This window comes from Dromiciops gliroides, chromosome 6 (genome assembly GCF_019393635.1).
Source record: "Dromiciops gliroides isolate mDroGli1 chromosome 6, mDroGli1.pri, whole genome shotgun sequence".
NCBI lineage: Eukaryota > Metazoa > Chordata > Mammalia > Microbiotheria > Microbiotheriidae > Dromiciops > Dromiciops gliroides.
Window position 1 is genome coordinate 90,844,935 of NC_057866.1, and position 13,097 is coordinate 90,858,031.

Consider the following 13,097-nt stretch of genomic DNA (forward strand, 5'->3'; position numbering starts at 1 on the left):
CTTCCTTAAGCCTAACAATATATGAAAGCCAGAGAACCGAGCCTTTTAATTGTATTAATAAAGCACAAGGATTCATAATTAGAAAGATAGGCTACCCAAACTGCAAATAGCATATAGTGCCATTGTCGGACAAACTCCCATGCTGCAGAATGTGTCAGAAGAATAAAAAAAGTTAAATTTGACCTTTTATTGTTGTTTTTGTTTGTGTTGTTCTGGATATATGACTGCATCTCTCTCTGTCTTTCTCTGTCTCTCTTTTGGGGGGAGTCCTGGTATGTAAACTCCCTTCACCAATTCAGATCAGCAAGTCATTCTGAGGCACTGAGGGGTTCTGTCACCTAACCACTTGTATGAGGTCTGCCTTCTACTTATTCCACCAGGATGCCTTTCATTTTTTTCTATAAACCTGAGGTTGCATTAATATGATTCTAGTATCCATGATGACAGAGTTGATAGCACCACTGTATTCTATACTGTTTAGTTATTATAAGGAGATGTGTCCAGTTTGAGGAACTAAAAGTTAGGAGATACTAACATTGACAATTTAAATGTGTCTAAAGGATGGTAAGTAGACTGTAAACCATGCTAATCAAGGATTAGGGTTTGTTTTTGTTTTGTTTTGTTGTTGTTCGGGTCAATGAGGGTAAAGTGACTTGCCCAGGGTCACACAGCTAGTAAGTGTCAAGTGTCTGAGGCTGGATTTGAACTCAGGTCCTCCTGAATCCAGGGCCGGTACTTTATCCATTGCACCACCTAGCTGCCCCCATAGTGTTTTGTTTTGTTTTTTAATTAAGTGGGGGATGTTTAAAAGACAGGACAGGGTAGGGAAAGATAGCTATCATTAAATAAGGGATGGATACTGTAACGATTGGACTGCTGGAGACTTACTGTAGAAAAGCTCCTCCATGAGGTGAAGGTCTCTGAGGGCAAGACCATGCGTCTTTTCTTTGGCGTCAGGAAGTGACATTTGCTTGTGGGAGGAAGAAGGGGGAGGCTGGCACTCTGACTCACTTTCTTTCCTGTGGACTCTGGTGGAGAGCAGAGCTAGGAATGCTCTCTCCCTTTAATAGACAGAGGAATCTAGGCCTTTCTCTCTCTCTTTACAAAATTCTTATTCTCCTTAAATGCTTAAAAGTCTAACTCTAGCTAAAGTTTATAATTTATTGGCGACCACTCATTAGATACTTTAGATAGTACAGCTAGAATTTTAGCCCCTTACAATTCTTATGTAGATGAAATATCAGATTTATTCTGCTTAGTCCCAGGGAACAGAACTAAGAGTAATTGGTGGTAAATCAGGGAAGAAAACATAGAGAGTTTTGGCTTAATTTAAGGAAGATCTTCTTAACAATAAGAGCTAGCCAACAATGGATCATAAGATCATGGGTCTAGAGCTGGAAGAGACTACAGAGGTTATCTGGTACCACCATCTTATCTTATCTTACAGATGCAGGGAGTCCCAGGGAAGAAGTTAAGTGATTTCCATTGGAGAAGGAAATGGCAAACCACTCCAATATCTTTGCCAAGAAAACCCAAATGGGGTTACAAGGAATTGGACATGACTGAAGAACAACAAAAAAAGGTCAAATAGGTACTAAGGGTCAGAGGGATTTGAACCTGTGCCCTCTGACCCCAGAGCCAGCAATCCTACTGCTCCACACTGTCCAGGAGGACTGCCTTTCATGAGAGCTGGTTCTCTGTGACTGTAGGTCTTTAAATCTCATGACCCTTTGCTGGGGATGGTGTACAGAAGATTCATGCTTCAGGTTCTACTTGCTGATTTCTAAGGCCCTTGTTTGACTCTCAGAATCTGTTATTCTAAATAGCCGCAAATAGTCTATCATAAAGAAAAGAAATTGGAAGTACAGGTATCAAAAAGATTTGGATTAATCCATGGATTGCAGAGCCATAATGGGTTATTAAAGCAAATTGTGCTGTTTTGAGTATATCCCTCAGCTTAAAATCTGTGAGAACAAAGATCTTTCTGGACAGTACATTGATGTGTCAGTCAAAGACAGAACTTTGGTCTCAACTACAGGGATCACAGAATGTATCCAACAAGTTCTTCAAAAGAGAAATTACCTGCCTATAGAAGAAAACACCAATCTATCTTGTTCACCACTGCCAGACTAATTTTGACATTGCAATGTAACTAATTTTAAGTAATTTAAATAGTCTTTTCATCATATTACTCTCTGAGTTGAGAATACAGGATAGCTGCCTGTAATAGTGGCAGCTAGGTAGATGGCTCAATGGATAGAGCACTGGAACTGGAATGAGGGAGACGTGTTCAAATATGGTCTCAGTCATTTACCCCCTATGTGACCTTGGGTAAGTCACTTAACAGCTGTCTGCCTCAGTTTCTTCATTGGTAAAATGGGAAAATAAATATAAGAATGTATTCTTTCCAGGGTTGTTTGAAGGATCAAATGAGAGATATCAATCAATATAACTAGTAAGCTATTATCTGAAGGGCTATCATATGGAAGGGAGATTAGTCATATTCTGCTTGGCCCAGAGAGTCAATGAGTGAAAGCTGCACAGATATAGATTTAGGCTAATATAAAGAAAAATGTCCTAACAATTACAACTATACACATTTAGAATGGGCTGCCAGGGGCAGCTAGGTGGTGCAGTGGATAAAGCACTGGCCCTGGATTCAGGAAGACCTGAGTTCAAATCTGGCCTCAGACACTTGACACTTACTAGCTGTGTGACCCTGGGCAAGTCACTTAACCCTCATTGCCCCGCCAAAAAAAATAGAATGGGCTGCCATGGGAGGAAGTGAGTTCCCCATCACTGCAGATCTGCAAGTGGAAAACAGGTGACAGCATACTGGGGATGTTGTGGAGGAGTTGCTATTCAGGTACATTTTGGACTGGTTGACTATTTAGGTTCCTTCCAAAAATTTGAGAGTGTGTGATCACTTGCTTGATTTTCAAAGCCCTGTGTATATAACCTTAGGAACTTGGTGACAAAATGGATAGAACAAGGTGCTTGGAATGAGGAAAACTCATCTTCATAAGTTCAAGTTTGGCCTCAGACACTTCCTACCTGGGTGAACCTTGGCAAATCACTTAACTCTGTTTGCCTCAGTTTCCTCATCTGTAAAAATGAGCTGGAGAACGAAATGACAAACTCTCTGCTAAGAAAACCCCAAAGGGAGTCAAAAAGAGTCTAACACAACTGAACAACAACAATGTATAAGCTTATTTCTCATTATTAGTTCACTTTATCACCATGAACTCACCATGCTCATTCACATCTATATATCTTTTCTTGCCTATTTCCTACCTAGAATGTCCTTCTCTCTCCCCTTCTCCATCCATATTCTGCCAATCCTTCCCATCCCCTTTTCCTCCATGAAGTTTTTCTTCCTTAACTATTTGAGATTTTACAGATTCTTCCCTCTTCTGAAGATGATGCTACATTATTTGGCTCTTAACCATTGATTGCCAGTTATTGCCTCTGCTTAAACTCAGCTGTCTCCCTTATAACAGTCTTTAGCAGTGGCAAGGAGCAGTCCACAGCTGTTGCTCATTTAAATCGAGGGGAAAGGGTTATCGAGAAACACTATTTATGGGTGCAGTCCTTATGTTGAGTGATTACAATTGGAATTCTAGTTCTTTTATCATTTGGACACTCACTTGCCTGGATTCTTGCCTGACCATCTCAGACCAGGTTTGCCTGTTTCACCTTTTGGATGCTAGATGGTCTTGTGGATCAAATGACCATTAATGTTCTTCTTACATTCCACCTTCTGTTACATACGTGATCCTGTCACTGGTACCTGCACCAAAAGGTGACACCTGGATCTTGAGGGTTATTTTGTGTGGCCCCAGACTTTTTGCTACTGGGCTGTAGTTTACCATTTTGCTTTTAATAACAGAGCAAAACAAAACTGTCATTCACTTCTTTGTTGTTGTTTGTTTGTTTTTGTGGGGCAATGGGGGTTAAGTGACTTGCCCAGGGTCACACAGCTAGTAAGTGTCAAGTGTCTGAGGCCGGATTTGAACTCAGGTCCTCCTGAATCCAGGAACAGTGCTTTATCCACTGAGCCACCTAGCTGCCCCCTGTCATTCACTTCTGACCTTTTATTACCAGAACCATTCTTGTAGCAGGCAGCCTCCCCCGAGACATAAAACACTTATTATACATGTTAATTATTTGGTAAGAAAAGAAGTTCATTTTCCTTCTTTCTTTGGCTCCAAAATGAGCCTTACTGTCCCTTTATTTCCTCCCATGTTCCCAGAATCTCTAAATCAATCTTGAAGGCATCTATTAATTAATTTCAAAATTCTAAGTGTTCATGCCAAATTATATTGGAAAATGCCTCAGGAGAGTTTTAAGTTGCAACACAGGTCAAGTCACTGGTCATGTCCATTTCTGAATCCTCATTCCCTTTCTCAGCTGTTCTATTCTTTTATGTGAAATCCGACTGAAGGGGATGAACTAGAAACCCAGCTCTCATCATCTGTCTGTTGTTGTGAGGCTAACATTCAAAGCTTTTCAGTGTGGTAGGACATCATAGGATTTTGAACCTGGTAGAGATCTTAGTTGCCTGGTATTCTGACTATTTTTAGAGAAGAGGAAACTGAAATTCATTGAGGGAAAGTGACTTGCCCAAGGTCATAAAAAATAATTAGTGGAGTCAGTATTCAAACTCAAGCTCTCAGACTCTAAATCCAAATCTCCTTCTAGTGAATCATTCTTTCTGTGTCACTAACAACTAGTGTTCCTGTTGTTACAACAATATGACCATTCTTTTGAAGTGGCGACTCACTGGGATTCCTGAGAACAACCATTTCTAAGCTTCAGACAGCATGGCACCTTCTAATGAAGACTATGGCAACAGCATGGATGGGGATGTTTTACACAGTGGGAAATGGTCCTAGGGTTAAGTCTAACTTTTCTTTTTATTAATTAGAAAAACACACTTAATTAAAAAAAATTTTGTAATAAGAAAATAGAACACATAGGAAAATCTGCTTGTCTGAGAAAAAAATAACCATTTCCAGGCAAATGTCTTGTAGGACATCAGACATGAGTACACTTCTCAAACAGAATCTGGGATTTTGTAACTCAAAAGCTGTCCTAGTTTCAATTTTCTCAGTGCTCCTCTTACTTGCCAAGCCAATTTTTAAAAGAAATGAAATAAATTCCTTCCAATTTGATTTCTTCAACAAAAGCACTGCCAGGGGCTATTGACTATTCAGCTCATTGAGAAGACTTGTCTTTTGTCTTCCTTCTGAATGTAAATATTGATACATTTTCCTCCAGGAAAAACATCCAGAAATATTAATAGGGCACAAAACATCTAACTCACTTTTCCTGAGATCCAGTGATACAACTGGTTTTGGCACAAGTGCTGAGTGGTAGTTTCCAAGGCCAGCTTTTTAAAAATAGTTTTTGTTGGTTAAGGTCAATTAAGACAGACCATTTTAGGGCAACTGTCGGCTTACTGCCTTCACAGCCAACAACCAACTTCAGCCCTCCAGTGAGGAATCTCTGGGGAAGAAGGATAAAACCAAGAGGGTACAAAAAAGAATCTTGGCTCCAGTGCCAATCATAGATTAGTAGCTGCCTTCCCTTGGAAATAAGTTGGTGGACCAGGGTCAGCATCTCCTGGTGCTATCCTGTTCTGCTCATGCAGTGGAAAGACCAATGGACTTAGAGAATTGGAGTATAAATCTTGGTTCTCAGAGTCTTATTTTCTTCATCTGTAAAGTGAGCACAGTAATACTTCGATTACATACTTTACAGGGCTTTGTGAGAAAAGCTCTTTGTGAGATCTTAAGCCAGAAAGGATGTAAATTATTATTTCTAGCCCCTCTTCAGCTTTTCTGAGAAGTTAACACAGAGTGGCTACTTTCTGTAATGTGAGGATATTCGCCTGCAGGGATTCTGTATCATTGGTGTCCAGGTCTTATGTGAAGTCTGTACTTTCTTTACCTCAGACACTAGGCTCAAGAAAGCAGGCTTTTCTTATCTTCCAAGGGCCCTGTTGGTGTGGGTATGTTTACGTGTGGTTGAGGGGAAATCAGAGAGAGACGGATTGCCCTAGCTAGTTAGGGTTGGAGGATAGACGATTCACAGCTGGGGCAGCTAGGTGGCGCAGTGGATAGAGCACCGGCCCTGGAGTCAGGAGGACCTGAGTTCAAATCCAGCCTCAGACACTTAACACTTACTAGCTGTGTGACTCTGGGCAAGTCACTTAACCCCAATTGCCTCACTAAAAAAAAAAAAAAATTCACAGCTGATGCTGCAAACTGGCGATATGTGTTTTCCTAGGCTTGAGTCCCAAAGTAAAATCAGTTGTCTCGTTTCCCCTCAATAAAGGTCTCCAAATCTAGGGTTGCATGACTACTTTTTGGGTACTTTACAGAGGTGATTCTTATTCAGCTATGGGTCAGACTAGAAGGTTTCTCTTGTCCCTTACAACTGACATTTGGAGACTCTATAGCAAATGTCAGATACCCAAATTAATCCATGCCCTCATTATTTTTGTCAATAATATTTACTATAACACAAAAGAATTTGGACACTCTGCTGGCTTTAAAAAATAGATTTGATCAGCATTTAAATAAGAGACAAATTAATACACAGATTAAAAACACAAAAAGAGCTGGATTTAGAATTTTCATCCTTCAAACTCTACCCTTCCATCAAAAAAAGGCAAGAAAATACATTTCAGGCTTTAGCATGTCAAATCTCTTAGAATAATACTTGACAGACGAGGAACTTACCACCCACATGAGGAAACCCACTTAGTGTGATGCAGAGAGAAGAGCACTAGATTTGGAGTCGGGGAACTTGCATTTGAATCTGGGCTCTGACGATCCCTGGGTGACCTTGGGCAAGTTGCTTAACCTCTCTAGGCCTCAGTTTCCTGCTCTGTCAAATAAGGCAATTGAACTAAACAGTTCCTAAGATACCTTCCACTTTTAATTCCTGTGATCCTATGAAGGTATGGTTAATACTTTTTATAGCAGGACTGAATGTTTTGAGGCTCTTTCATCAGAGTATCCGATGAATCTCATGATTCAGTATCCCATGCAGAATCTTAGAAGCAGAAGGAATTTGAACAGTCATCTAGTCCAACCTGTCCTAGAATAGGAACCAAGGCACCATTATGGAAAGATATTCATTTCTTTATTACTTGACTTCTCCTGGCCTCAGTTTCCCCATCTGGAAAATGAGACTTGGACTAAATGATCTGTAAAGTTCCTTTCAATTGGATGTTCTATCTATTTTGCTTTAAGGCTTCTGCTTCAGCCCTAACATGTTGGGATTCTATAAAGCCTGAAGAGAAGCCTGGAAAAAAGCTGTCTGCCAGTTCACACTATTAAAAAAAAAATATATATATATATATATATATATATATATATATATATATATATATATATATTCCTGCCTGGGAAGATGAAACAAATTTTTTTTTAATGAGGCAATTGGGGTTAAGTGACTTGCCCAGGGTCACACTGCTAGTAAGTGTTAAGTGTCTGAAGCCGGATTTGAACTCAGGTACTCCTGACTCCAGGGCTGGTGCTTTATCCACTGCACCACCTAGCTGCCCCCAAAACAAAATTTTAAACAGGAGTTCGGTGCAGCTGGGGAGAAAGTAAGTATGCTAATTTATAATAAAATAATTAATTTTGTCATCAAGTGGCAAGAAATAAATTGAGTGAATGAAATCTTTTCCCTCATTCCCCATTTTCTATCCCCACCCCCTTAGAATAAAGTTAAATCACATTAGTTACCTATTAAATCAGTCAATATCTATTTCTGGGCACTAATTAGGTTTCTTTTAGTGATCCTAAAATATCTTTCCCCCTTCAAAGGAAAGAGAAAGGGAATAAACCTGTTATTTCATTAGTATTTGGAACTCTCAGGTAAGGCAACTCAGTCTATCAATACAGGTTGGCACCTTCTCTTCACCTTGCAGTCTTAAAGACTTTAGCAAAGCAATGGTGTCAAACTCAAGTAGAAATGCACTGGCTGCATATTGCCTTAGGAAATCATAAATTAATATTACCTATGTTGTATTATTCTTTTATTTATTTTATTAAACATTTCCTGATTGTATTTTTATCTGGTTCAGGCTACACTGGGAAATTGTGGTTATGAGTCTGACTCCTTTGGCCCAAAGCATTGTGAGGCTAAGTGAATTGTCCAAGGTCCCACCAAAAACCCTTTAAAAATGGAGCCTGTGTCAATTTCTGGATGGGTCTTTCTCAGATCCAGGCTCTTGCTTGGCTTGAAATCTCAATGCACCTTCACATCTGCACAATGTTTCCTTAAGATCATTACTATTCAAGGGTTTTGTTGAGTAACTACTCATATGCTGAATTTCTTTTCCTGTAGTTTCTGAAAACATGACTCTCAAGATCCTAGCAGTGCCTTTATATAATTAACATTTAGGTTATTTATGTCTTAGAAAAATAGGATTTAAAGCTGGCTAAGATGTCACCTTAGAGAGCATTCCATCTATTTTCGTTTTGTTTTGTGTTTTTTTTTTTGTTTGTTTTTTTGCGGGGCAATGGGGGGTTAAGTGACTTGCCCAGGGTCACACAGCCAGTAAGTGTCAAGTGTCTGAGGCCGGATTTGAACTCAGGAACTCCTGAATCCAGGGCCGGTGCTTTATCCACTGCGCCACCTAGCTGCCCCCCCATCTATTTTCTACATATGGTGCTCAGAGAATGGAAGGAATTTGCCCAAGGATTGTTGTTGTTGTTGTTGTTGTTTTTGTTGCGTTTTGGTGAGGCAATTGGGGTTAAGTGACTTGCCCAGGGTCACACAGCTAGTAAGTGTCAAGTGTCTGAGGTCAGATTTGAACTCAGGTCATCCTGAATCCAGGGCCAGTGTTCTATCCACTGCGCCACCTAGCTGCCCTATTGTTGTTGTTTTTTAAAGAGGCAGAGCCATAATTTGAACCCAGGTCTTCTGACTCCAATCTAGTGTACTTGACAGGAAACCATAGCTGCTTCTGTTGAGTTGAAATGATCATTCATCAGAACAAAAGAGATTTGATTCAGCTGTAAATAGGCATACAGAAGACATGCAGAAAATAGCAGTATCAACAATGAAATCTTGAAGGAAGAGGAAAGCAGATTCTACCATTCTGTTTGTAGATGGGAGGTTTTCTATAGATGTTATCTTTTACTCCAGAGTCTGAGGAAGAGGAAAGAAAAGAGAGGAAAGGACAAAAGAGTGAGCAAGCAGTTGTGACAATTTCACTTTATTTCTTAAAACAAAACAAGATGAAACAAAACAAAACAAAACAGCTTCATTCATCACACCGTTTGGTATCACCACAATGGCCTCCTGCCCACTGAGTAATTAAAAAACAGCAGCAACAACCACAGATATCCTTACGTAGAGAAAATTAAATAGAACATCTGTTGCTGAGTCAAGTCACATCTACATCATTGAGTGTACTCAGTTTTAAGGTGGTAATAATGGAAGTTTTAAGTTTAGACATATTAAATACTTTCAGGCATTTCTTGAGCACAGAAATTGAATGCCATCATCTAGCCAGCACCCACATTTGTACTCCTAGGTTTCTATAATTATAATTCCTTTACACTTTACAACTTATAACGTGTTTTCCATACAACTCTACATAAAGAGATGGTGCAAATATCATTATCCCCGTTTTTCAGATGGGGAAACTAAGGTTCAGGGGGATGTGATTGGCCCCAAATCACACAATTAATAAGAGGTGGAACTGGAGTTTGGACTCAGGTCTTCAGAATTCTCTCTACTATACATACATACATACATACATACATATATATATATGTATATATACATACATACATACAAACATATATATATATATATATAAATGCCTCATTTACTATCATTAAAAATAAATGATACTTTAGAATTAAGGTTTTAGAGAGTTTTAAAAAGAACGATTACATAGACAAGTGTGAATTCTTTATCTCCTCTAGCCCCCATGCCTATTTGACCCTGTAGCACTGATGACCTGGCAGAGCAGGAGATGGTGCACAGTAGGCATGCTGGTCCTTGGCCAGTTTGGGACCTCAAAAGTTGAAGGGCATGGAAAGAACACTCTGCCACCACAAAGAGGGTTAGGTCTCTAGGAGAAAGGGTAGAATTAGATGGTGCCATGAGATTCCTACTGAAGGGCAGCATATGTGATAATCAGGGCATTCACCAGATATGGGTGGTGGGAAGGGGCCATGGGGCTAGTGAGCAATTCAAGAAAAGGAGGAAGGAGAATCCAGGTCAGATCAGGAATTAGAGTTCCTTGGTAATGCCAGAGTCCAAGGGAAAGATGAGGAAGTTGGGGAGTCAGAGACAAAACATAGGCATTAAGCAGGAGAATCTTCCTAGAATGAGGAGACCCATGGACTCAGGGGTGTTGGTGCATTGATAGGTTGTCTTTTTAATTAAATGAGGCCTTGTCTTTCTTTGAGAGTGGCAGTGTGTACTCTCTGCCCCCCTCCTCTGACCCATTTCTATGTGTCCATGTGCTGACACGAACACCGTGCTCCTTCTTTGTACAGCTCTGCTATGCCCAGGAAATACAACAGGAATCCCTTCTCTCCCAACCTCTTTCCCCTCCCCCTCCACTGGTTAGTAGCAAGAAAACTTATCCAAAGTGAGAGAAGGGTTTTCAGTCTTCATTCTGCCACTCACACAGGAAACTCAACCCCCCAACAAGATAGGAGAGGACAAACGGAGCACAAGGACAGGGCAGGAAGAGATCAAAGCAGAGCCCTGAATGCCTACCTGGCACATGGAAATGTCTAGGAGCCTGCTGATAGGTAGAAGGTGAAGGTTTGCTGTCTGAATACATGGATAAACTGGGAGTGCTCCGGCCACTTTCACTGCCTCCAAAGGGAAGAGCAAAGAAAGCAGATAAAAGGAGAAAAAAAAAATGGAAAAGCAGAGTATTTCAAGCACAGAAAGCATACTTACAACAGGCCTGATCTCCTATCCATGATGCTGGCCAAACTCTGGGAATTTAGCATTTGTCCAAAGTTTGAGACCAGGCCCAATTGACTTGCTAATCCAACATTTCAATCAGATTTGGACATAGGAAACCCAGGAACTTCGGCCTATAACTACACATTCAGGTTAAGATACGGCCCATTGGCAAACTGCAAAGCAGTAGGAGATCGACTGTTAGATGGCTTAGCAGGGAGGCTTAGCAGCTATACCTGATTGTCTCCTCAGGACTTTTGCCCACTTAGCAGACATCCCTGTGGGCTTTGTTCTCAATGTCCATTTCCCAAATCCAGTAAATGTCTTTTGTGGATCTCTGAGATTCACTAAAAATCATTTGAACTCTTTTCTCTATTCTATTTCATCCAAACACAGCAGGTTGTCACTCCTCTTAAGAGAATCCTTCAAGAGAATAGCTTCGGAACTTGAAATGGCAGTCAGGACCACCAATTTAAAGGTCATTTGGCAAAATTTGAGATCAACTGAAGACCTCAATGGAAAGGATTTCCTACATTCCCAAGCTCAATTTTATTTGGTATATTGAAGAGAAAAGATCTTCCAACTCTACTTTATTCCCCCCATTTTCTTTTTAATGCCAGTAAAGTTGGATTACCAAGTCAAAAATTAATAATGCCATAGCCGATCGGGCAAAAAAGTACCCAGGTAAGGAATAATGTGCCAAATGTGTCAATTTACCAGATGTTTATTTTTTTCTTAGCTAAATAGGAATAAAGTCTAATTTGTTTCTCATCCAATTATCCTTAAAGGAGCCTTCTATGGCATTATAGCACAGCTTGGCAAATTAAAAGTACAGCTCTTATTTGGAAAGGGGTTGGGGAGAAGGAAGAAAAAGAGGCACTGAAAAAACATCAAATTGGATTGTAGCAGTTCAAAGCGACTGAAAGCTCCACGTGACATTGTTATCCCACAAAGCCTCTGAGAGAACCATTTTGGTGAGGATGGAATGTAGAACTGATGACAGTTAATGGTGAAGCTTTTTGCAAGGATGGGACTCAGGCTACAGCATGAACTAACAGCCCCATGGGAGTGCACTGCCAGCTGATGGGAGGGGTGACAAGGACCCTTGATTTCATGATGACCATGCCCACAGAAAGAGGTGCAAAAACACAGTTGGTAAGGGTGGTAGTTGGCTGACTTTGAGCCTCTTCTGCCTGAGAGAGAGAGTGGGACTGACCACTTTACTGATTATGTATGGGAGTTCTCTGTCACTCATTTCCATTTCCTTTGATTTCTTTGATTTCTAGCTCCAGGGTGGCAGTACCTGAACTGTCACAACCGATCCTTTCAAATCCCTGAGTATTCCTAGCAGTAGAGCTCTAGTGAGGCCTCTTGGATCTAACCAGTAAAATTGGAATATCACACCACCAAAAGGTTTTTTGGTTTTGCTTGGGTTTTGGACTGGGCCTGTGATTTCATCAGCATAGGGATCTCCTGTTGAAGAAACTCCTTTTGCTAATGCAGATTGCCACCCACTTTGCAACTTCAAGTCTTAGAGTTGCCTCATCCAGGGTCACATAACAGACAGGTAGGACCTGAACCGAAGACTTCCTTGACTTTAGGAACAGATCACCCATCTTGGTATCTTAGAGAGTCTCCACCCGAAATTCTCTGGGCCTTCCTCCCTGCTTATACAAATCTTATTTACTGCTAAATAGATCTCCCATAGCTAAAGAAAACCTGAATTGAGCTTTGTATGATTTTTTTCTATGTCTTGGTCTATCCTAAACAACAAAGTAAAAAGGAAAGAAATAAAGGTTTTTATGTAATGATAACAGACATAGTTTTACTGAATAAGTAAATTGAAAAATGTTCAATGAAAATATCAATCTAGAAAACAGACCCACATTCTTAACAAGTCTTATTCTGTCAGAGGCAATGTTATACCTTAAACAAAGATCATTCCTTAACCATCATCCCTCAGGGACATTTTACCTGTGAAATTCATGTAGTTGACCCTCCTTGAATCCCTATTCCTGTTGTTATCCACTGATCTCTGGGTCACCCTCAAAACCATCTCAATGTCCAATAAATCAAAAGTTCCTTGAGGGTAGGGATTATCTTATTTTTGTATAGATACTTATCGATTGAATGATTGACTT

At 40.2% G+C, this 13,097-nt stretch overlaps 1 protein-coding gene across 9 annotated transcripts in view; it reads right to left on the minus strand.

Moving 5' to 3' along the window:
* The window catches only part of ABLIM2 (actin binding LIM protein family member 2), a 303,505-nt gene that overhangs the window by 47,552 nt on the left and 242,856 nt on the right, over positions 1-13,097 (minus strand). For 8 of the 9 annotated variants that reach the window (XM_043970589.1, XM_043970596.1, XM_043970593.1 and 5 more), the window contains 2 exons: positions 10,762-10,863; positions 9,118-9,171 (listed from right to left, as the gene is read on the minus strand). In XM_043970589.1, the coding sequence (XP_043826524.1) occupies positions 9,118-9,171; positions 10,762-10,863 (156 nt within the window). The remainder of the gene's footprint in view (positions 1-9,117; positions 9,172-10,761; positions 10,864-13,097) is intronic. The other variant, XM_043970595.1, reaches the window with a different exon arrangement.